This window comes from Rattus rattus, chromosome 4 (genome assembly GCF_011064425.1).
Source record: "Rattus rattus isolate New Zealand chromosome 4, Rrattus_CSIRO_v1, whole genome shotgun sequence".
In the NCBI taxonomy this organism is placed as follows: Eukaryota; Metazoa; Chordata; class Mammalia; order Rodentia; family Muridae; genus Rattus; species Rattus rattus.
This window is the reverse complement of record NC_046157.1, coordinates 30,525,631-30,549,381: the sequence shown is the minus strand read 5'-3', so window position 1 is coordinate 30,549,381 and position 23,751 is coordinate 30,525,631. Positions and strand designations below refer to the sequence as shown.

Genomic DNA, 23,751 nt, shown 5'->3' with positions numbered 1-23,751 from the left:
TGGTTCCTTTAGGCGCTCACAAGATATTCAAGTGCTTCTCTAGGGGTAAAATTCGCACTCTTACATTACCAGCCTAATCCTGAGCTGTTCTTTTATTAGGGATTTGTTTGCCTCAAACACCATGGTCAGCATCTTGCGTTAGTTTTCTTTTGTACCAAAAATATATCCCTGATCATAGATCCTTATTTTTCACCTTCTAGTCCACTTTCACGTGTGTTTAAGTGAAAACTTTCTCCTTTTTCCCTTTCCAGGGTCCAGCGATACCATGGCAGAAGCTAGCCATACACAGAAGCAGCTGGAATTACAAAATGGTAGCTTAGAGGAAGGATTTGTGGTACATTCCCTGGAGAACGAGCCCCAAAACAGGATGGAGAGCCTAAGCCCGAGGAAGTATTCATCAAGTCTGAAGTTTAAAGCCAACGGGGATTATTCTGGTTCATATTTAACCCTTTCCCAACCGGTGTCTACCAAGAGAAGCCCTTCTCCGTTGGGCTCCAGCGTCAGGAGTAGTCCCTCCTTGGCCAAAATCCAGGGAGGCAAACAGTTCTGTGATGGAATTGATAAAAATATTTCCATGAAACCTCCTATATCTTTCCTCAGCTCTACCGCCTCTCTTAGCGGCTATCCGATTGGGAAAGCAGATTTGGATCATTATACCGGTCGAGACAGTGAGAGGTCCTTCAGACTCTCCGAGAAACCTCCCTATTCCAGATACAGCTCTAGGAATAAATCACACGACAGCGTCTACTTTCTAGGGGGGGCAGAAGGACGAAAAGCCTCTGGCTCGCTCCTGACCATGTGGAACGGAAATTCCTTGAGTGGCACTGGCTCCGCACCCATCAGCAGGTCTGGGGCAGCGAGCATGCCTTCAAGCCCAAAGCAAGCCAGGAAAATGAACCTTCAGGACAACTTGCCGCTTCAGCCCAGGTTAAGTAGGCACAAAGAGCAAGCCTCTGAAAACGTCAGTGTGAGAACGAGGAAATACTCAGGCAGCAGTCTGAGTAATATGGGTGCCTATAGCCGATCGCTCCCCAGGTTGTATAAAGCTACAGACAACCAGATGTCGCCTCTCAGCCTGCCTCCAAGAAATTCCCTGGGCAATTCCAGACGAGGTCAGTTAGGAGAAAAGGATCTACCTCACAGCCTAGTGGATAATGACAATTACCTTAACTTTTCTTCTCTAAGCTCCGGGGCTTCACCCTATAAAACCTGTCTGTCAGATGGAAATCCTTACGTAAGCTCCGCCCTCAGTGTCCCTGCCAGCCCTCGAGTGGCTCGGAAGATGCTCCTGGCCTCCACCTCCTCTGATGACTTTGATAGGGCTTCATACTCAGGGACCAGCCCAAGTCATTCCTTCCTTTCTGGAGAGCCTGACCGAGTGCTTGTGGCTAGGAGGAACTTCTCTTGTGGATCAATGGAGCTTGATGACTCTGATCTGGAGAGCCTGAGACAGTCTTCAGAAACTCCGCAACCCATCCTCCGAGAACGGAAAAGTAGCATCAGCTCCATCTCAGGACGCGATGACCTGATGGATTATCACCGACGACAGAGGGAGGAGAGACTCCGGGAGCAGGAAATGGAGCGACTGGTAATCTAACTCTTGACTTCACTCTTCACAGGGCTGGCGACAGACACCCAGGGTCCATTCCACGTAGAGGAATGGAATTTCCACACAAACTAGCTGCAGTTCCTTCCACCTCTTGCGCTCTGTCCCACGTAACTCTTTCTTGACTACAATTTTTTCAGACACCTTTGGGCATTTTGGAATTTCCAGAGCTCACCAGGGCCAGAGCCTTGTGTTTATTTAGTTGCTCTGCAGAGTTCTAGAAATCATTTTTCTTTCATGTGCTTAGGGATAACACCCAAGGGCTTGCAAAACCGCTAGGAATCCTGGGAACAGCTAATGTCTAGTTGTGAATCTTGCTGGATTTCTTCTATCTTGTGAACTTTCTTTTAAGAACAGGAGGGAATGATGGCGTTATTTATATCATTTTGTTCAGTGGCATATACTTAAGACAGAAGTAGTTGGTGAGATAATAAGGCAAGAATTTGTCAGTATAGCAAGTCATCTGGAAAGTCAAGCATTGCTTCAGTCTCCGTGGTGCCCAGTTTTCCCCACACTGTTCATATAACGTCAAACTCCCATCGGCCATGCTTCTGACTTCATATCGCACCACCAAACTACAAACACAATCACATTGAGCTCACTCTATTTTCCCAGTTTGAAAAAGAGTTTCTGCTTAACGTGAAAAACTAATTGGAAGTAGAAGGACAATGATGGAGGAATACATTTCTCAACAGCCCTGTTCATGAAGGGAAAGGTTCAAGGGAAATTTTCCACTCCCTTTCAGTGTGTTTTTATTTTAGAATGAGTGCATGTCAGAGACGGTTTTGCTCCACCAGTGATTAATGACCTCCTTAATGAGAAAAGCTATAGGGTGGCAGAGCTGTTTTATAAAAGCATAAAGATTATCAGAGGTATTTTAATTGCCCCGAAAGAGTATGTTGGAATAAGATTTCTCAATCCCATGGAAAAACTGATGAGTGCATACGATACAATAAAGTTTGTCTTACATGGACAGAAACCATCTACACTATGCAACGTTTGTTTGACATTTCAGAAGAGTCACACATCACTCAAAGTTTTGGTTAGTTTATCCCCTTCCTAACTAAGTGTAGTGGATGAAAACATGTATGTATACCCCTAGGTGATTAAACATTCATTATGTATACGGTCAGCAGTCCAGCATGGCATTCCCTTTGTTGTTATAAATTACCATTATTTGTGATTATAAAAAAGCACTGTGTCTAGGCTTGATCCATTGACATAATTCAGAGGGCAATTCAGTTAGCAAACAGATATTTTCTATCTGGACACTAAACAGCCTTATACTGTGCTAAGCAACTATTACTAATGAAGTCAGATAATTATCTTTGATAATTTATTAGAAAATCTAGAAGAGTCTTTCCTGTGGTTCTCTCATTCTAGAGATCCTCCCCTAGTCTATACAATGGGTCTTATATCACAAGGATGGAAACCCAGTCAGGAACCTCATATGCTTTGAGTTTCATCTTTAGCAGATGGATTTCTCCTTGGTGGATTTCTCCGTCTTCCAAATTCTCCAAATCTAAGACTCCTGTGTCTCAGTCAGGGTCTACTCCTGCACAAACATCATGACCAAGAAGCAAGTTTAGGAGGAAAGGGTTTATTTAGCTTACACTTCCACATTGCTGTTCATCACCAAAGAAAGTCAGGACTGGAACTCAAGCAGGTCAGGAAGCAGGAGCTGATGCAGAGGACATTGAGGGATGTTTCTTACTGACTTGCTTCCCCTGGCTTGCTCAGCTTGCTCTCTTATAGAATCCAAGACCACCAGCCCAGGGATGGCACCACTCACAATGGGCTGGGCCCTCCCTTCTTGATCACTAGTTGAGAAAATGCCTTACAGCTGGGTCTCATGGAGGCATTTCCACAACTGAGGCTTCTTTCTCTGTGGTAACTTCAGCTTGTGTCAAGTTGACACATAAAGCCAGCCAGTACATCTTGACAGTCCCAGGAGTGACTTTCCTTGTTGCTTGCAAGGCTGTGATGCTATGAACCATGAGCAGGATCAACTTCTTGGGAGGCCTTGATGATGATATTGCTAGGAATATTACTCGTAATATTTTTTTCCTTAATAATGGATCATCATATTGTATGAAATTAGGCTTTTCTTATCACAAGTGATCGCACTGAATGATCTTTCTATTACTTTTATGAAATACCCAATGTAGACAACTTATAAAGAGGCAAGGTCATCGTGGCTTGCAGCTTTGAATTCGGTTGCCCCATTGTTTCTGAGCAATGCATCATGGCAGGGGACATGTGATGGTGCAAAGCTGTCCATCTTCTGGCCATGATGTGATAGAAAGAAGATACCAGGGTCCCATAATCCTCTATAAGGATACATACCCAACAACTAGATGTTCTCATACTACGTTTTAGTTCTGAATGTCCACCAGTCCCAGTAGCTTTACAGACATGGCCACTGGAATGCTTAAGTTGACGCTATTTTATACTAAAGGGAAAAAAAAACCTCATTCAAAAATGGTAAAATTTGGCTTTTTAAATATGAAAGATATATCCCCATTAACATTAAGCTTGAAAATTACTTTCATATGGCGTTAAATCTCTGCTCTGAAGACATTTACATACAACACACCTATTATTGCTGTTTGTAAACATGAGCTGAAATTCTTTAAAAGTGGTCTCATTCTAGTGCAGACAGCTGAATTTGAGTTTTATATCAATTATGTGCCTGTCATTCTTTATATTTAAAAAAGTCACTTTATGAGTAAATCATAAAAGTGTTTCGACTTTGGGCTGGAGAAATGGCTCAATGAGTAAGAGACCCTGTTCTGTAAAACATGAGAAAGTAAGTTCAAATCGCCACACCTGTGTAAAAAGCTAGACGTATCTTCCCATGACGGAACCCCCCAGCATTGGGAGACAAGGACAAGTATTTGAGAACTCCCTGGCCACTCGACTGAAATGGTGAGCTTCCAGTTCAATGAAGAGATGTTATCTGAAGTCAAGGAGGCAGAAGCTCACTGAGGAAGATTCTCACCTTCTTCTCTGACTTCCCATACGCTCAATTCTGTACAGCTACTCATGTCGTACACACCTATCCAGGTGCTTGCTTAAGATTGAAGACTAAAGTGTCAGATGTTGACTTTGTCATCTTGGAATTTGAGGAATGTTATATTTATTTAAATGCTCTTTAATCTCTATAAACCGATCTGAAGAGAAGGCCCCTGGACTCTAATATATACTGTTGTCCTTGAGAGACAGAAAAATGTTTCCCTTGTACACAGTACTTTTTTTTCCCTCAAGGACTTAGCATGAATTCTATTTCTTCAGCTATGGGCCTCAAGACCAAGAAACACAGCAACGCATCTCCTTTAAGGCCCAGTGTTCCTTTATTTGACACAAAAATATACATTCCTCATTGGATACAACCAAACTACAAATAACAACCACAAAGACTCACTCTGCTATATCTCAGTTGTCCAAGGCTGGACTCCATTGTTAGCAACAGGAAACCAATGACCACAGTAAAAAACCAGAAGTATGGCACTGCTACCACCAATGGGAACAACTAGTAGCTGTGAGCACACTTAGCCGGTCACCTATCAAATTTATTTAAAAATCAGAAACAAAAGCAATAATCCAGAACACTGCACTGAAGTGCAGTGAAGGCAATAACTTACTGACATTTTTAATTTATTCCGGAAGCCAAGGAAAAATGGCCTGGCCTGCCTGCTGGCACAGTGAGCTCTATGAGGCAATAAGGGTCCATTAACTCCCAGAGGGAGCCTTCTTGGACATTGTGGTTTCAGAGATCAAACACACTCTTCTATGAATGTAGAGTGGGTAAATACTAAAGAATTATTTAACCCACTTCTGTGGAAACCATGCATCAGGATTTGGGTGTCACAATAATAATAATAACAATAATAATAATAATAATAATAGTAGTAGTAATATTATCTAGTATTTTTAAACTTAGCTGTATTTTGTTTTAAAATGTGTTCAGTTTTGTTGAAAACTCAAGATAATTGAAGTTATTATTAAAAAGATAAAACCTCAGTTATAAACCTCCAAGGGCCTATTAGTGAAATGTAATCACTTGGAGTCTGTATTAAGTAGCCTCTAACTGCTGTGGTATTTGAGGGTTTGATTTTAGCATTTTTCTTTCACATTTTTTCTTTCATCTTTCTTATTCTTAGCTGCCAATTCATTTTCGGTCATTAGGAATGTCCTTTTGTATACCTCTATTCCCCTACTCTGCAATCTTTTAGAAACCAGGTATCAGGCTTTGATTAAGCTGTCTTCACTTACGAGCATGTGAGGTCTTGGGAAGGCGCTGTTCTAACAACGTGTGTACGTGAGAGTGTGTGTGTGGAGCTTGAGGGAGACCTTTAGACTGGTTAGGAGGCATTTCAATTTTCTTATTCTAAGCTGTGCTCCAAGGAGGGCTAGGATGCTGCCTGACTAATAGGCTATTCTCCAAGCTAGAGAAATCACTGGAAAGTAAACCGGTTTCATCTACTTGGTACCTGCGTATTTTCCAGTAATCTAGATGTAGTGATCGTTCCCTATGGGCCAGGTACTTTAAATAAGAGAAGATCAAAAATTTAAACTTAACTTTGTCTCCAGTGCATTACTTGGCAACACTGCCAAAAGCATCTGCATTCTATTGTGGAAAACCAGTGGATTCCGCAAATTGCACTGTGGTCATGCAGTATTTTCCTTTGGGCTGATGGTAGTCATTTGCAAAGCCATGGCAAACAGGATTGCTGTGGTTTATAACTGCATAGGGCCACATTTGACGCTTGGTTCCTAAACACATTGTAATACAATGCCGGCTCTCATGAAGTACACCATGAAATCAGCTTTTCTTTTCTTTTTTTTTTTTTTCTTTATTGGTTATTTTATTTACGTTTCAAATGTTGTCCCTCTTCCCAGTTTCCCCTCTGAAAACCATTTATCCCATCCTCTACCCACACCCCCCCCCGCTTCTGTGAGGGTGCTCCCTCACCCTCCCACCCACTTCTGCCTCACCACCCTAGCATTCCCCTATGTTGGGGCATGGAGCCTCCATAGGACCAAGGGCCTTCCCTCCCATGCTGCACTCTCCTGAGCCAGAGAAACTGGTAGCCTCTCAATTCAAGGAGCTGGAAGCCTCAGATCAAGGGAGACTAATGATGATCTCCAGTTTGAGTCGGGGTGAGGGCCTGGAAGCTCTCCTGTAAAGTTGTTTGGTGTGAGCTCCTGTTGAAAGGCTGAAGAAGCTGGTATCTGCTATCTGTGGGTGATGACAACAGCCATAGATGTTCTCGCTCAGGAAGAGCAGAGCTTCACTGACTGGCTTCTTTCTTCTTTAGCTTTTTTGTCCCACTGGGGCTCCAAGCCTTTCCGAATGTGCCACTAATATTCATAAGAGAAATTTGTCCTACATGCCAGACATCTCTAGAAATACCTAGAGAGACACAGAAGACCTGCTGCTAATCGAGATGTCTCTCATTTCAGTCAGGTTGACAATCAGAACAAACGACTGAGTTATTTTCTTTGTCATTGTTGCTTGTTGGTGTGTTTTGGTGTTTTTGTTTGTTTGTTTGTTTGATTAAGGATTGGTGCTTTCCAGAGTCTTGTGAGAACTGAGGCTGTGGGTCCCAGCGAGTTCCGGAAATCTTGTTTATGTTGAACAGGTTATAAGTCTGATGTGTTCAAAATGAAATTACAGAGTAAATCAACATATATCAGAAACATTTCTATTTTATGTCATTCATTTGCCTGTTTTTCCAATCTCCGAATGCAGATCGCAGTTGAACTATCGGAGAGTTCATGGTTACTATTATTCAGTTTTGTCATTAAGACAAAGTTCTATAAAGATCCAAAACTGGTGAGCACAGGAAGGCCAAAGAAAGACACTTCACCTGTAGAACGGCTGTGCACTTCTTTTTGTTCGTGTGTGTGTGTGTGTGTGTGTGTGTGTGTGTGTGTGTGTGTGTGTGTCCGTCCTTGTCGCTCCAGACCCTGCAAAACAACTTAAACATCTAAGACTTTGGTGCCAGATAGGGCAAATTAAATTTGGCAACATTTCTTGATTGGATAGGAAGGTATAGCATTCAATGCTGAGAGAATAGTAATTTTTGCTTAATTGTAGTATTAGCCTTTTTAAAATCTTCCAAGAGGGTTTTTTTTTTTTTTAAATAAAAGCCAGCTTAAGTATGGAAGATGATTTTGTCCTTCCAGTCCTCCTGTAACAGTCTCCTTCCCGACGTGGCCCTTCCGCTTGCTACATCCTGACTATACTTTTAGTATTTAAAAATGTTTGTACTGCTGGGAAGTGAGCCAGGAGTTGGTCTATGAAACAAACAAACTCCGTGGCTCAGGTTGATTTTAAAGATGACTGACTTTTTATTCTGAGTTAGAAAGTGATTTGCTCTTAAGGTTCAGCCTGAGTGTTGAATTATTTCCAAAGAAACTTTTCTCAGCTTCTGCATTTGAAGTAGCCAGTGATTCTCCCCACCCCCACTTCTTTGTCTTCATTCACTTTCATAGACTGATAGACTCAGCTTAGAAATATAATGCAAAACATAAATAATAGCCAATAGGCTTTCTTGCATTAAGGAAGTGTTTTTAAAAAGTAGGTAAAATTAAGTACATGTCGTTGGACAGAATAGAGTTAGGTTGACAGTTCTGTCTATATCCATATAAACTATGCTTCTAAGTAAACAGCCTTCCCCAGTCTCTAAATAAATAAATCTATACCCACTGGGTAATATATAGAATATTATCCATCATCAGATCACCTTGGCTCACTGGAGAACAAAGAGCTTTCTCTCTTCATCTTTCAAATAAACTGATGGCATATATGTAGGTATTTGTTAAATATTGAAGGAATCAATCATTTAACAAGTTAGGACTGCCAGTTATCCTCTGGGAACTGAAAGGAAAAAGAATCATCATGTCCTTGCCTTCTTCCTCTCCCGTTGGAGATAGATGGACAGGGAAGGAGTTCAGAGGGAAGGTTAGCAGCCAGCAGTAATTTAGTGATCACATGTGAGGGCATTGAGGAGCTAAAGACCATATAATCCGTAATACAATAGGATGTAAGGATGACCATTCAAAGCAGGCTCCTTTACAGTTGAGAGTAAACCCTAGGTTCTTATTACAGTGGCAGTACAAGCTATTGCCTCTTGATGGTGCCATGCATTTAGAAAACGCTTCTCAGAAGTTGAGCGCTGTGGATTCTGAACCATCAGAGCCTTTTCACTCTCAGGCTGCACGCTGAAGTACAGAAGGCTGCCTTGACAGACTAGAAAGAGCTCTGAATGCTATTCTGGAGGTCATCGAAAGAAATCCTACTCTTTCCAAATGATAAGTCAATTCATGAACACTTGCTTTTCAGTAAGAAACAAAGCTCATGAAACAAATTCATGGACGATGTAAAAACTAGAAGAAAATTAAAACATACTGATACCAAGAGTACATGAGCACTTGAGAGGGACCTGCTGACTTTGCAGTGAGTGTGACCCCTACATATTCATCGGCAAGTTACTTAGTGTATCTAAATTGGAAGCCTTTTTAATGGGTCTGCATTTTAAAAAATAACTGTTCTATAAAAGAATAGGTTTCAGTGACTTTGGGTTAATGTGATAATGTTTGTTACTATTTTCCAATTCTAGAAAGACTCGTGGGACACTTTGTAATGGACAATGTTTTTAATATTTGAGATTAATATTTCAAGAAGGAAAAAAAACCTACAAGTATCATCAGAGAAACACATTCATCACTTTACTTTTGGGAATTGTCCTTGTTTTGGACTGTGACCAAAAGCAACTTGGGGAGGAAAATATTTATTTGGCTTACACTTCCACATCATACCCTACCATTGAGGGACGTCAGGGCTGGAATTCAAGCAGGGACCTGAAGGCCAAAACTGAAGCAGAGGCCATGGAGAAACACTACTGTCTTGCTCTCCAGTGTTGCCCACACACCAGTCTGATGGGGACATTTTCTCAACCGAGCTTCCTTTCTCTCAGGACTACAGCTTGGGACAAGTCAACAAAAGTCTAACCAACGTAGGAATTCTGTATTTCAGTCATTTTGCCATGAATGCCCAGATCCATTAGGGAACTGATTTAAAATATTTTAAGAGTCTACTCTCAGGTAATTGTAGATTCACATGCAAGTTATGACAGTTTTTAAAATTAGAAATTTTAGAATTCAGAGCTCTGGTGTACCATTTATTGTTCCTTTCAAAGTATTGTGTAAGAGCATAGGAGAGTTGGACATTCAGACAGTGAAGGCAGGCCAGTGGGGTCTGCCATGTTGGCCCTTTGTTAACCACACCCATTTCTCTCATGCTCTGTAGTAATCTCAGATTGGTTCTTTACTGAATAATGTTGTTATTTTATATGACTGTACAGTCTCTAACCTATATGTTTTTTGTTTTTTTGGTTTTGTTTTTTTGGTTTTGTTTTTTTGTTGTTGGTGGTTTGGTTTTTTTGTTTGTTTGTTTGTTTGTTTGTTTGCCACCTAGCCCTGTTCTTTGGAGACTGAGTCATGGATTTATTTATTTATTTATTTATTTATTTATTTATTTATTTATTTTTATGCCATTTCTGCTCCATGCTCTAAAACAGTACATGAGGAAAAGAGAATCCCAGACTCATGCTTATGGGTGTTTTGTTGTTGTTGCTGCTGCTGTTTTGTTTTGTTTTGTTTTGTTTTGTTTTAGACAAGGTCTCACTGTGTAGCCCTGCCTGTCCTGGAATTTATATGAATATCATGCTGGCCTCAAACTCACTGAGACTTACCTCCTTCTGCCTTCTAAGTGCTCGGATCACACCAATCTCTACTGTTTTTCCTTTTTCGACAGGGCTTTCTGTAGCCCAGGCTGGACTCCCACTGTTATGCAACTCCGGTTCACACATGCTGAGATTTGGGGTGTCCATCGCTGTGTTTAACTTAGGCGGTGCCTGGGGGATCAAGCTCAGGGATCCCTGCGATCAAAGCAAACACCGTGACAGCAGAGCTGCATCCCCGCCTCGCTTCTGTCTTCTCAGAAAAAAAAATGACTTTAATTAAGAATTCTAATTACATTTTTATTTTGCTCATTGAGAGTGTGTGTGTGGGTGTATGTGTGTGTGTGTGTGTGTGTGTGTGTGTGTGTGTGTGTGTGTGTAGTGTGTACACTTGCTCTTGTGCCACATCCTGCCTGTGGATGCAGAGTTCAACTTACAGGCTCTCCTCTTCCATGGGACCTGGATATTGAACCCCGGTTGTTCGACTTGCAATCAGGCACTGTCTTGTTGGCTATGTTAACCCCCACATCCCTCCCATTCCCACCCACATCGTCTGCCTTATGTCTTCTCTTTGGGAGTCTGTTCATCTTACACAAAATATGCAGAAGTTAAGAAGAATAGGGAAGAGTGCGTCTCCTTCCTGTTCCCAAGAGCTCAATTAAGAAGATTAGCTTTATGAAGTTCAGAACGGCTTCATCTGTGCCGCAGATAAAGTCCATTTAACTCTAGGGGAAGAGCTTTTTGTGCAGTATGGTATGTTCTATCGAAATACTTTTGTTTTAGATAAGTTGATGGTTCTCATTCAAAATTGCTAAAACCATATCCTTTCTCTGGGACTGTCATTTGGGTTTTGAGGAAAGATAGAATCTGTAGAAAATGCTGAGTTGGCTTAAAAGCACCATGTTCCTTTTATATTTATTGCTCCTTTTGATTATTGAATATAGTAGATGATGCAGATGAGGTCTAAACCATGCCAGGCAGGCTAGAGTTTCACAAACTGTCCTTAAAGAAAGGAAAATGCAGTCGCATTCCTAACATTCCCCAATGAAGATGCATTCCCTGCGTAAGATGCCTAAGACTTTGTGAGGAGTCTTTACATTTAACGTAGAGAATTTCCCATGTTTCATGGATCATAACTAACAACATTACGATGATTTTCTTGAGGACAGTCTATTTTCTCTTTGTATATGTAGTTTCCCTATATTTTTCTCTATTGTCTTTATATATGAAGAATTACTATATTTTTATAAGAGGATAAATAAAGGGCTTTTTAAAAATTATTTCTGGTTTATGTGTGTGAAAGTGGTGCATGCATGTATGTATGTGTGTTACATGCATGTATGGTGCCTGTAGAGGCCAGAAAAAGAGGACACTGGATCCCTTGAATCTGGAGGTACAGAAGGTTGTGAGCCATCATGTGGTGATGAGAACCGCGCAGTTCCTCTAATAAGAGCTGCCTATAACTGTTGTGTCATCCCTCCAGATCCAAGGATAGCGCTGTAGAATGTACAGATTTAATGATCTTAGTGCCACCCACAAAATCGATTTTCATTGAATAGAATAAAATAGTATGTAAAATTCTAAAGTAATTATTTCATCTGGTGTTTTGTAGATTACAATCTTCCAGAAGAAACAACATGATCCAGAATTTGGTTAAGCTAAAGTGAAAATTAGGCAGAGAATGGTCATGTTGGTAGCATCTGTAGCAGGGCTCATGTTGCTGGTTGGGGTTCCTCCAACACAAAGAGTAAAGCCATGGGACAGGTTTTCTTAGATGTCGTAGGACATGTTTTTTCTGTCATGAATTTTCTTTATTTTGAATGAGTGCTTTAATAAAAAGACACACATTTCCCCCTCCCTTTGAATGCTACTCATCTGTTCCCCACCCCAATGCTACACAGTTGCTCATATCATTTTGGAATAATATGTTAATATTAAAGGTCTTTCAGCTTCAACTTTACTTTTGCTTGCTTGCTTGCCCGTCAACTGTAAATGACAAATATAGAGGGTCCTTGTTGCCAGGGTCTGCTTGCTGAAATGAACCTGAGTCTGACTAACAAAATACAAGTAATCGTGAGGTGGAAAAGTCAGCTAAAAGAAACATTGCTGGGTAAAAATTACTAGAATTAGTTAGACTATATTACATTAGGCATGTTTGATATGGAAGGAAATACAGATAAACACTCCCTCAGCATAAATATGTACTTGATACAAGCTATAATTTTATACTATATTATTACATGTGTTAATAACGGAATGTGTTTTAATTATCATAATATTTTTATATTTACATATTTTTAAATTACCAGTCCCTTCTATCATAGGGACACAACTAAAATAGTAGAGGTAATAGGCTTGAAGGAGACAAGGCACACACGTGTGTAAGAGTACAATGTGTGTTTGGAGAATTGCTTGGCGACATAACACTGAAAGAGCTTCCTGTCTCTGAGTAGAAGCACAGACAGGAAGTGATCTAACAGCTCAGGCTTTTGCACGATAATGTTACTCAGCTGACCTCAAGTTCTAAGGCACAGCCAAGGGCAGTGTGGGTAGCAACCTGGGTTTTGTGTCAAGGATGAAGTGTATATTAGAGAGTGGGTTTTATTAGGCTAATTTTTTCTAGAACCTACTCTATTCGATTTAATGTGTCACAGGGAGCATACCTTGGTCTGTATTGGTGAGACTAGAGGAACGAGTAGTGGTGAGCCGTTCAAGCGTTTTCCCCCAGGTTACTGTGAGTCGGGGAGAAAAGTCTTATTTCAGCACAACACTGCCAAGTCACACTCTAGTGACCCTGTTTTATACACTAAACGGAAACACAAGGCACCTGCCTAGCCTGAAGCTACAAATGTACATTCAGAACCAGAAATCAAACTCCGGGGGTCTGGCCCTGAGTTGTGTGTTTAGCTACAGTGGCACAGTGGTGGAAAGGGACCACGGAGGACACTTAAGAAGAACACTTAAGATGGTCTCCATCTCCTTAGGCTGTATGTTGGGTTTTTTTCCTCAGTGTAGGTAGTGTCCCTAAAGGGATATTGAAAGTCAGAGTTAAGTGTCTTAGTCAGCTGTTTATGTTTTCTTTTCATGGTTATTATTTTGTAACAGAGGAGGATGATAAGTGCATTCCTATACAATCTTCATAGCAATTCACTTATGACAGGAGTGTGAAGGGTAGTTAGTATTTGCCACATTGCTACTTACCCTCCAACAACCTGCCGTTGCCTCCCAGACAGACATAGCCACTTAAAGCCATTGAACTTTCATTTTGTAGATGTGCCCTTTTCCTTCTCAACCCCACCGATGAGCCCCATTACAGCTCAACCCCACTGATGTTCCCCATTCCAAATCAACCCCACTGTTGTGTCCCATTCCTTCTCTACCCCACCGATGAGCCCCATTCCAGAACAACACTTTAGATGGACACAGAGTCAGTACCATCTAAACCAAGAATGGCACAGTGAAGTCCTTTCTTGACTGTGAATTTGAAAACAGACTTCTCAGACAGTCTAGAGTATTCTTAGTGAACTGTTATCTCTCACATGAAGGAAGTTTGCCAAACCAATCCGCAGGAGCCAGTATAGCTTCTTAACCCTATGATTTGTCCTGAACTGATAAGAACGGCAGAAAGGTGAGTGGGGGTATGAAAGGCCAGTTACAAGATGAACGGCTGCTTCCTCTACACAGCACACCATGTCTGATGCCGCCTGCAGGACTAGGAGTTTCCCAAAAGCATCATATTCAATAATCCACTAGAAACTCTCATATAACTCTCTGCAGGCTATAATAATGGCCACAGATTTAGACAGTTGAGAAAACAAATCAAGAGACATCAGCCAGAGAAAGAGGCACACAGGGCGAAGTCTGGAGGCTAACAGAAGTGGGACTCACTTCGCTCTCTCCCAGAGGAGTGAGGACACACTATTCTACCAGCCTTGGAGAGTGGTAAGACACACACACTGTTTTGTAGACTGTCGCCTACACAGCTTTTATTGAGCCTTTGTGATGTAAGCATGTCTCATTGATAATTGATTGATCATGAAGTTACAGTCCTCTGGTTGAGGGGTAGACCTTGACCCAAGGCTTCCATAGCAAATTGTGTAGTTAACCTTTTTGCAGTGTGCAACCTCTGTCCTTTATTTATCATATACTACCAACCCTACCCCAAATGAAGGTTTATTCAGTAAGTAACTGAGGATTCTTTACCAGAACCATTGTGTCTCTTCTCTTCAAGCTTTGGGCTGTTTTCCTGCTAAAATGAAGCACAAGTTATCAGTCATAATGGATTTCTATAGGGGAAAAAGGAATATTTAAGAGATTTAAAATAGCGTAGATCTATTTCTTCCATCTACTTCATGACCAGTGTAGGTTGACTAAGACTTTTGCTCAATACTTCCTCTCTGGGTACCAAGACGGATGGGGCTAGCACTAGCTGGGCTCAGTCTGTCATAGCTGACGTGTAATAAATCATACCAGCCTATTGACCTACAGGTATATCTTCCATTGCTTCTTGCCTTCCAAGGGCTAGCACAGATCTGAAGACCATGTAATTTAGGGATGGGGAATAGAAAAACAATTTTGTCCCATGCCCAGGAAAAGAAAATATTAACATCTTGGTTACCTCCTTTAAGGGGTTTAAATGTGGGAGGAACGATACACACATAGAAGACTCAGTATTTAAATGCCAGGATTGCAGGTACACATCCCCATCACCAAGCCAGACTTATGTAACTGAGACATTAGCACGTGCTCCTGGCATCCTGGAAATTCTGCCCATGTGCTCTGAAGTCTGCCTCTTCACGTTCTGCTCCTCAGTTTTAGATCTCCATCCTTAATCCATAGGGTGCTTGTAAGCCTTTGTCAACGGCTGTTTCTGTAAAAGGATCACTTGCTTGTACTCCTGTTAAATATGAGAGAAGAGGGGATCTTTATTCGCACCCACATATTCTATACACACCACCAGGAAACAAGTAAATTTATAGATTTTTTTCCAAACTCAAGATTATGGAGAAATTGAAAAGTAGAACCACACCTAACTGTCAAAGGAGGCATTTTTGACAAGAGAAAATTACTCCTTTTGACCAATCATATGTAAGTATGCCAGGCTGACACTTGTATTGTGTGAAATAACTGACTCAGCATATTATCACAAATCATCCAGCAAGCATTTCACTTCTGTTTATGCATTGGTAGCTGGTTTTCTGCGTAATTTATTTATTCAGTATTTCCAAGTCTTGTGGGCTAGACCAGCAGATGTTGGCTCCAGGGCTCCAGGGCTCCAGGGCTCCAGGGCTCCAGGGCTCCAGGGCTCCAGGGTGGTTTTCACTATTCTACTTGGGGCCTGGAATAGAGCATATACTGAATAGAATAGAGCACATATAATAGAAATATTCTTCCGAAGTAGAAAGTTTGGGAATAAAAATCTATTACCAAGCCTTGACACCTTCTTTACGTTTGTAATGGCTAAGTCCAGAAAACCGCACAGCAATATTTTCATTACACTTTCTAAGCTATTATGACCCCCTTCATAAAGTCCTTGGTACGTGCGAGATAGAGAGATGGGGGGAGGGGAAATGAGAAAGGAGAGGAAAATGCTTTTGCAATAGTTTTGCTTTCTGAATTCTTAGCATTGTAGTAACGTTGGCTCCTGGAGTGGCAGCCACCAGTGTTCTGAATGGGAGATTACTGATGTGGGATACGGGGCTACCTCAGGCTTTGCAGATTGCAATGTAAAGCTTCAAGGAAAGCCGAGTCTCGGTAGGGGTTTGTGTCCTGGCTTGAGGTCCTACAGGAAAGGTGAAGGATCCCCATGTGATGACTAATGCAGAACCAGACACCACAATGGAGCGGGCTGAAGGGAGCAGTATGTAGAGGGTTGCTCGTGCTCTGGGTTTTCCTTAAAAGGCTTCCTGAAGTGCCTTCTGAAATGTTTTGCCTTCTCTCTACTGACGCACTTGTCAGCCTCAGCTTTTTTTCTCTTTGGTGCAGGTTTTTAAGGGGCCAGCGTGTCTCGGCACCGCCTGGATTTCTTTCAGACTCGTGGGCAGCAGTGCTGCCTGTGTGTCTGATTCAATCTGGACAGATTGCCTGTGAATGGGGTGATAAGAATAGAGAGACGCATACCAGTAGACCGAGCTTCCTGTGCACAAGCCTTTGAATACTGCGTTTCGCTGGCTGAAATAGCTTCCGTCTTAGGGCTGGGATCATTTATTCCCTCTGGAATTAAGCAACAGCCTAGACGGCAAAGGCAACTATTTTGGGAAGGAGATGTGAGAGGAAGGATTGTGTCTCCCAGTCTAGGCAGGAGCACCTTTCCTCCGTTTGAAGATTATGCCATTCACTGGGACTGCACTAAATGTAAATGGGTAAATGCCAGATTAATCCCAAGTGGGAAAGGCTACTGTGTGCATCCTGTGTGGTCAGTGATGGCTGAGGCTGAGCCTAGATGTTTTAGCTTCAACCCACATTTCAGAAGGGCGAGCTTTCTTTGGAGATTTGGTCCGTGGTGTGAATACTGTGGAGAAAGGAGATGTGTGTGTGTGTGTGTGTGTGTGTGTGTGTGTGTGTGTGTGTGTGTGTGTATTCCTTCCTGTATAGACTTTTAGATGCTGTGTCTCCTACTCCCTCCCAGTGAGGCTGAGGTGGGTAGGGCTTGGCAGGTGCTGGCCGCTGCAGAGATAAATAAGGACCCAGGCGCCTGAATGAAAGGAACGAGGCTTGCACAACTATGACCGTCTGTCTGGGAAGAGGCCATGAGGACAGACCTGCAGCTGGAGCCCAGAAGTTTAAGCAGTAACAGGGAGGTGGGACTTTACAGGGACCGGTTCAATGGACGTTTTGAACAAGTTATTAGTCTTTTAGAGGGAGGGGGTACTTCAAAGGGCTCACAATATGTCAGATACACTTTAAATGAGGTCTAAATTTTGCCACTTAGTGCAGTGAATGGACACTGGGGGACCACAGGGCTGTTAATGCGTTCTCTGTTACTACCTCAACTAAGAGAGAACTCTCTGAAATTGTCTTCGCAAATTAGCTGCACTGGGATGAAATTCAGCAGCCCAGTGTGCAGAGTATGTTCCTATTTTATTACTGATTGCCAGTCTGTGAAGTAGTTTTCAATGGGGGGCTTTTGAAGTCTCTTCCCATTGTGGTAGGATTTAATCGCCACATATGGCCTTTGGTCTTGGTTTTGCTTTTGATTTTCATTTGCATTAAATTTATGTGAGGCTCCCCACCTCACAGACAAGGCTGTCTAGGCTTACGAGAAGCACTTGGAAAATTGTTTCCCACTGTTCATAATTATGTTATTAATTTGCTTAAGATTGTAAATGACTACACTTTTGTATGATGAGTCTGATGAGGGGTCAGTTAATGATTGCTGTTACTTGAGACATTGATGGTCTGTGGTCTTTTTTTTTAAGTAAGTAAATTATTATTTTATATTCCAGCTGCATGAATCAAATATTCAATGATTTTAGATTTTGAGCTATATCAATGCCATTCTATCTGGACTTGATGTGAAATGTCCTTTATTTTATTGCAACAATGATATATTTTAATTACATAGTTTATTTATTTATTTATTTATTTTGTGTATTTGTGTGTGTGTGTGTGTGTGTGTGTGTGTTAAGGAGTATACTTGTGTACCCACATGTCACAGCACACATATGGAGGTCAGAGGTCAGCTCTCTTCTTTCACCATGTAGGTCCTAGGGATTGAACTTGGGTCGCCAGACTTGTTAGGATGTGCCTTTCCTGGTTGAGCTATCCCTCTGGCATCATTCATACACTTAAAAGACATACTCATATGAAGAACTAAAGAAGACCTGTATGTGGTGACCAAATATTTAAACGTTTTGAAATCTTTGATGTAAGGGGGAAGAAATGAAGACAGAGAGAAGCCCTTTGCATTGAGAGATACTTTAAACATCATTTTTCTCTTGGCATTTTTAACAGTAAAAGAACGATTTGTCTGTGAAGTTAAGAGTGTTCATTTTAAGCACAAGTATTATGAGTCCATAATGTTGAAAGAGATGGTTATTGTCTGATAGGAAGTGGAGGTTTGTTTATTGTGGTTGTCCTTTTGTTTGTGTGTTTATCCTCAGAGTTTTGGAGACTTTGAATCAAGAAGATTTTTATTGGACTATGATATAGGCTATAGTTAGCCCAGGTTTATTATAGGTGAAGATCGTATAGCTAACACAGGGTTTACGGGAGAAACCAGGAATTGTAAGCAGTTCCAGTTCCATCTAGGTCCTTAAATGGAAGTCAGGTGTGGATGTGGATGTCTGTATCCTGGCCCTAAAGAGACTGAGGAAGGCGGAGGACTGTGAGTTTAAGGACAATCCTCCAATACAGCAAGACATCTGAGAGAGAGAGAGAGAGAGAGAGAGAGAGAGAGAGAGAGAGAGAGAGAGAAAAGGAGGAGGAGGAGGAGGAAGAGGAGGAGGAGGAAGAGGAGGAAGAGGAGGAGGAAGAAGAGGAGGAGAAGGAGGAAGAGGAAGAAGAGGAGGAGGAGGAGGAGGGAGGAAGACCTCAGAAGGAAGGGTGGTGGACCATTATGTGAAGGAGCTCTCCAGCTCCTCAGTGGGTCTGGATTCATCTCCATTCTGTCATCCTAGCTGACCATGCTTCCTTCCTCGCTGTAGGAGCGGCAGCGGCTGGAGACCATCCTCAGTCTCTGTGCTGAGTACACGAAGCCGGAAGGTCGCCGCCTGTCCACTGGCACCACAGTGGCTGATGTGCAGAAAATCAACAAGGAGCTTGAGAAGCTTCAGCTGTCGGATGAAGAGTCTGTGTTTGAGGAAGCTCTGGTGTGCCCGGACGCCAGGTACAGGTGCCACCGGAAGGGCTCTCTCCAGGATGTTGACATTGCTGGCTTCGGCAGCCTGGGTCATAGTGCCAGCTTCCCGGCCCCCAGGGGCAGCCGGAACGATGAACTGCTTGGTGACCTCACCAGAATGCCTCCACCATCCTCGGCAGCATTTCTGAAAGCAACCAATGAGTCCTCCTACCTCAGTATCCTACCAAAGGTAATGTTGGGTACAGAGACCACAAATGGGGCCTAGGGCCATGCGCATCCATCCACAGGGAAAAGACAGGTTTACCACAGGTATTTTCTTGTCATTGGAGTGCAGCCTTTTTGAAAGATGGATGACAAGGTGCAGAAAATTAGGGAGATTCTCAACATGTGGGTCATGACCCCTCCGGATCAAATGACCTTCACACAAGGGTGGCCTAAGTCCTTCAGAAAACACAGATATTTACATTACAATTCATAACAGTAGCAAAATAGTAGTTAAGAAACAGCATCAAAAATATTTTTATGGACAGGGGTCACCACAACATGAGGAACTGTATTAAAGGGTCTCGGCATTAGGAAGGTGGAGAACCACTGCTGTAAAATGCTATTCACACTGTGAAAATGTAGCCACCCTGGGGTAGAGAGATGTCTCTCTTTGCCCGTCCCAGCTGTAGACTTAAGTGAGGAAAAGCCTCCCTGTCGTATTGCCTGTGCATAGATTAATACACACACCTCCTATTCTTCATGGTTCCCCACCACTAAAGGGGCATTTATATATAATGTACTATCCTGTTTTGTTTTTCAAAATCCTGGTGGGAAATTTTTATTCGTTGGATTTTTAAAATGTTATTAAGCATGTGTTAGTTGGGTGAGTTTCGTTATGAGACTTCCACACGTGCCTGTGATGTAATAGGATTACATTCATCTCTGTTATCCTGCCTTAGTCCCTGCTTCCTCTCCATTGTCTCACTCTCCTTTTCCTAATAGTCCTCATTCTAGCACATGCTGCTCCCGCCTCATATATGAGCGAAACCACGCGACACTGAGTTACTTCACGTAACATGGTGGTCCCCAGTTTCATACGGATTTTTCCTGATCAGGAGCTCTTATGTATTATTGAGCACTTCCTGTTATACGTCAGGACTGTGGTGAATTAAACATGCGTGGCATATCAATCACTTCTTTCTACTCATGCCATATTACTCTTGGACAAATTCTCAGAGAAGACAAATTCTCCATAGCACATCTGGCGTTCCTGCTAGAAAGTTTGGAACTTAGCGGTGAGGGTGGTAAGGTGGAGGAGGGGTTAAGGAATGAAAAGTTACTGGGTTGGGGCTGAAGAGATGGCTTAGTGATGAAGAACACTGGCTGCTCTTCCAGAGAACCTGGGTACAGTCCTGGCATCTGTGACAGCAACCAGTGGCCATCGCACCAGTTCCAGGGAATCAGAGACCTTCTTCTGGCCTCCATGGGCACTATTCATAATGGTACAAGGTGCAAAGACATAGATGCAGGCAAAACATCTGTACACATTATATATAATACACATAATACATTTATACATATAAATAGGTATATCAGTTGTTGAATACTCAGGCAAAGTATATAACCCTCTTTGAAACTTTGGACAGATTTGTGACTTTCCACCATTTTTATTTTCTATTTCTTCTCCTTTATAGAGAGTGGCTTCGATTGTGTGTGTGTGTGTGTGTGTGTGTGTGTGTGTGTGTGTGTGTGTGTGTGTATGTGTATGTGTTAACGTCATTGTGCTGTGTTCTCTCTCTAAAGGCTGTCTTCTGGGAGAAGTTTTTGACAACAAAGCTCATCTAAACAAGCAGATCCTGACAGATGTTTTAATTTGCCCAAATAAGGTCTTGTGGAATTGGAGGCCCTGGAACTTAGTGCAGGGTCCATTGTCCCAGACCGTATTAGTAGATGCAGGAAACATCAAACTCATCTCTGATTGCTACCAAGCATGTTAGGGTACAAATGAGTGGGTGAAAACCCAAGGGATTTCAAATACAGATATATATGTTAACTCAAGAACAGAAACAGAAGACTTAGACAAACTTGGTGACCCAATATTTGGGGTGTTCTCATCCTAACAGTACTCCTGGATTGTTTGCTTAACAACGGACAGTATTTGCTATTGGTTAAAGTGGTGAGTGGGAAAGTAGAGAAGAGAAAAACATGGGAAACTCTCAAAACTTGCCTTTAAAAGAATTTGTATATCGTTGAGGAAACCTGAAATTGACTACAACTTACCTAACAATGAAAAATGAACAATTCCTTGGAAATAGTCTCCTCCAAATGGCCTTTGTGAAGCTATCAACCACCACTGAGACAACTGACTCAGGCAGCTCCTGACCTATATTTTTGGTAATTGTTGCATCTGCAGTGAAAAGTCATGCACCCAAGTGCTCTGCAGGAAGTCTATAAAAAGTGTGTGTGTGTGTGTCTGTGTGTGTGTGTGTGTGTGTGTGTGCGTGCGCGCGCGCGCGCGCGCGCGCATGTGCGCGCACATGAGTGTGTTCTTATCTCTACCCTCTCTTCTCTTTCTCTCTGTGGATCAAGTTACCTCAAAGATGCCGTATTTACTGATGCACATTCCTGGGCAGTATGGCTATAGAAGAGATGTACTTCTTCATTACTATAAAATTAGATACAAAAGTACTAGAAAATACACTGTCGAAGTAAAGGATATTGTGTTTAAATTTTCACTATTTGTCACCATGTAATTATTTGAAGCTATCCATCTGCTGACATGAGGTTGGTCCTCCGCTGATTTTCTTTGTTCTGTTAATTTACGAGCTTACAGTAAAATTTTCCTTCCATTCTGTCACAATACAGTCAGTCTGGTGGACAGAGGTCTCAGTGGTTGGAGTACTTGCTGCTCCCGCAGAGGATCTGGGTTCAATTCCAGCTACCCACTTCAGATGACTCACAAGAGTTATCACTGCAGTTCCAGGAGATCTGACACACTCTTCTTACCACCTTGGACACTGAGATGCATGGGGGCAAAACATATAAAAATAAATAAATAAATCATTAAAAAAAGCAACACAGCATTCAGTTTTAAAATTCCTTTTGAATATATGCCAAGAACTTCCAAAAACCCTTGTGTATACTTATTGAAACAAGTAACCTCGTGTTGTTAAATATGCCCATGGTGGTAACATTTCTGAAAACCTTGCATCGTGTAAGTACTTAGTGTTTCCTCCCGCCATATTGTCACTCCTTGCCCCCTGAGTGTACAGTCCACAGACTGTTCATCTGTTTTCTTTTCTCTTAATGCTTTCTTCCACTGGTGACAGATATATTTAAACCATGTTGGAAGCAGAAACCTAATATGCAATGCTGACCCAACAGGATACAAGCCTTCAGAGGCTTTCCTGCCGCGATTACTGGGCAGTGACTTTGAGTGCCATTCAGTCAGACACTCCTCCTGCCCTAAAGCATTGAGACAATAAACATTACTCTTTGGGATAGAAAGGTCAACAGTTGTCATATTAGCTGGTAAGAGAGTGGATTTAAGATGATAATAGAAAAACTAAGTTTGAAAGGTGTCTTTGTTCTATCCTATTGAGATATAAATTTGATGTTAGTTTAGTTTGCTTTAGTTTAGTTTTTGAAATAGGTTCTCTCTACGTAGCCCAGGCTAGCCTTAAACTCATAGAGATATGCTTGCCTCTATCTCCCAAATGTGGGCCAAAGGTGTAAGATACCACACTGGGCCAAGGTTGTAAATCTGTAGTCATTCTGCCTCCTTTTGGAACTACAAAATAGAGAATAGAAATGAAGAATATGAATGAATAATAGAATATGACAAGATAGACCTTTTCTTAAAGTTATGTCAGGATCAGAAAACAAATTAAATGAACCTGGTAGATGAGCTTAGGTGTGGCGATTATTTGGTTAATCTAATTACTGTGAATTTCGTTGATTGATTTGGTTTGGTTGCCTGTGACTTCATCTGCCCATGTAGTCCTGGCTAGCCTCGACCTCGCTGTGTAGATCAGGTTAGCCATGATGTATCAGCAATGCTTTTGTCTCTGCTTCCCACATTCTGGAATTATAAGCATTTACCACCATGTCTTGTGAATGCTCTCTCAATCTATTAAAGAATCCTCAAGAATTTACTTAACCAAGGTACTGTTTTCGTATTTAAGTTGAGGAATATCTGATCATTGATTTTACTCATCCAAAAATTACTTTATTCCAGGAGATATGGAAATTAAATAACATTATAAAAAGCTCTGGCATCTCTTTTTTATATAGAAAAGTTTTTATTTCCTCTGGTGATACTCATGATAGCGAATCTGCATTCCAGGGAAGAAGAGGCATTTTTTTTTCCATCTTTATTAACTTGGGTATTTCTTATTTACATTTCGAATGTTATTCCCTTTCCCGGTTTCAGGGCCAACATCCCCCTAACTCCCTCCCCCTCCCCTTCTACATTGGGTGTTCCCCTCCCCATCCTCCCCCCTTACCGCCCTCCCCCCAACAATCACGTTCACTGGGGGTCCAGCCTTGGCAGGACCAAGGGCTTCCCCTTCCACTGGTGCTCTTACTAGGATATTCATTGCTACCTATGA

General features: G+C 41.9%; 1 protein-coding gene across 1 annotated transcript in view; it reads left to right on the top strand.

The window, feature by feature from the left end:
- Positions 1 to 23,751, top strand: part of Phldb2 (pleckstrin homology like domain family B member 2) — a 97,011-nt gene that overhangs the window by 16,897 nt on the left and 56,363 nt on the right. The window contains exons 2-3 of the mRNA XM_032900256.1: positions 252 to 1,588; positions 19,002 to 19,385. Of these exons, the coding sequence (XP_032756147.1) occupies positions 266 to 1,588; positions 19,002 to 19,385 (1,707 nt within the window). The 5' untranslated portion in view covers positions 252 to 265. The remainder of the gene's footprint in view (positions 1 to 251; positions 1,589 to 19,001; positions 19,386 to 23,751) is intronic.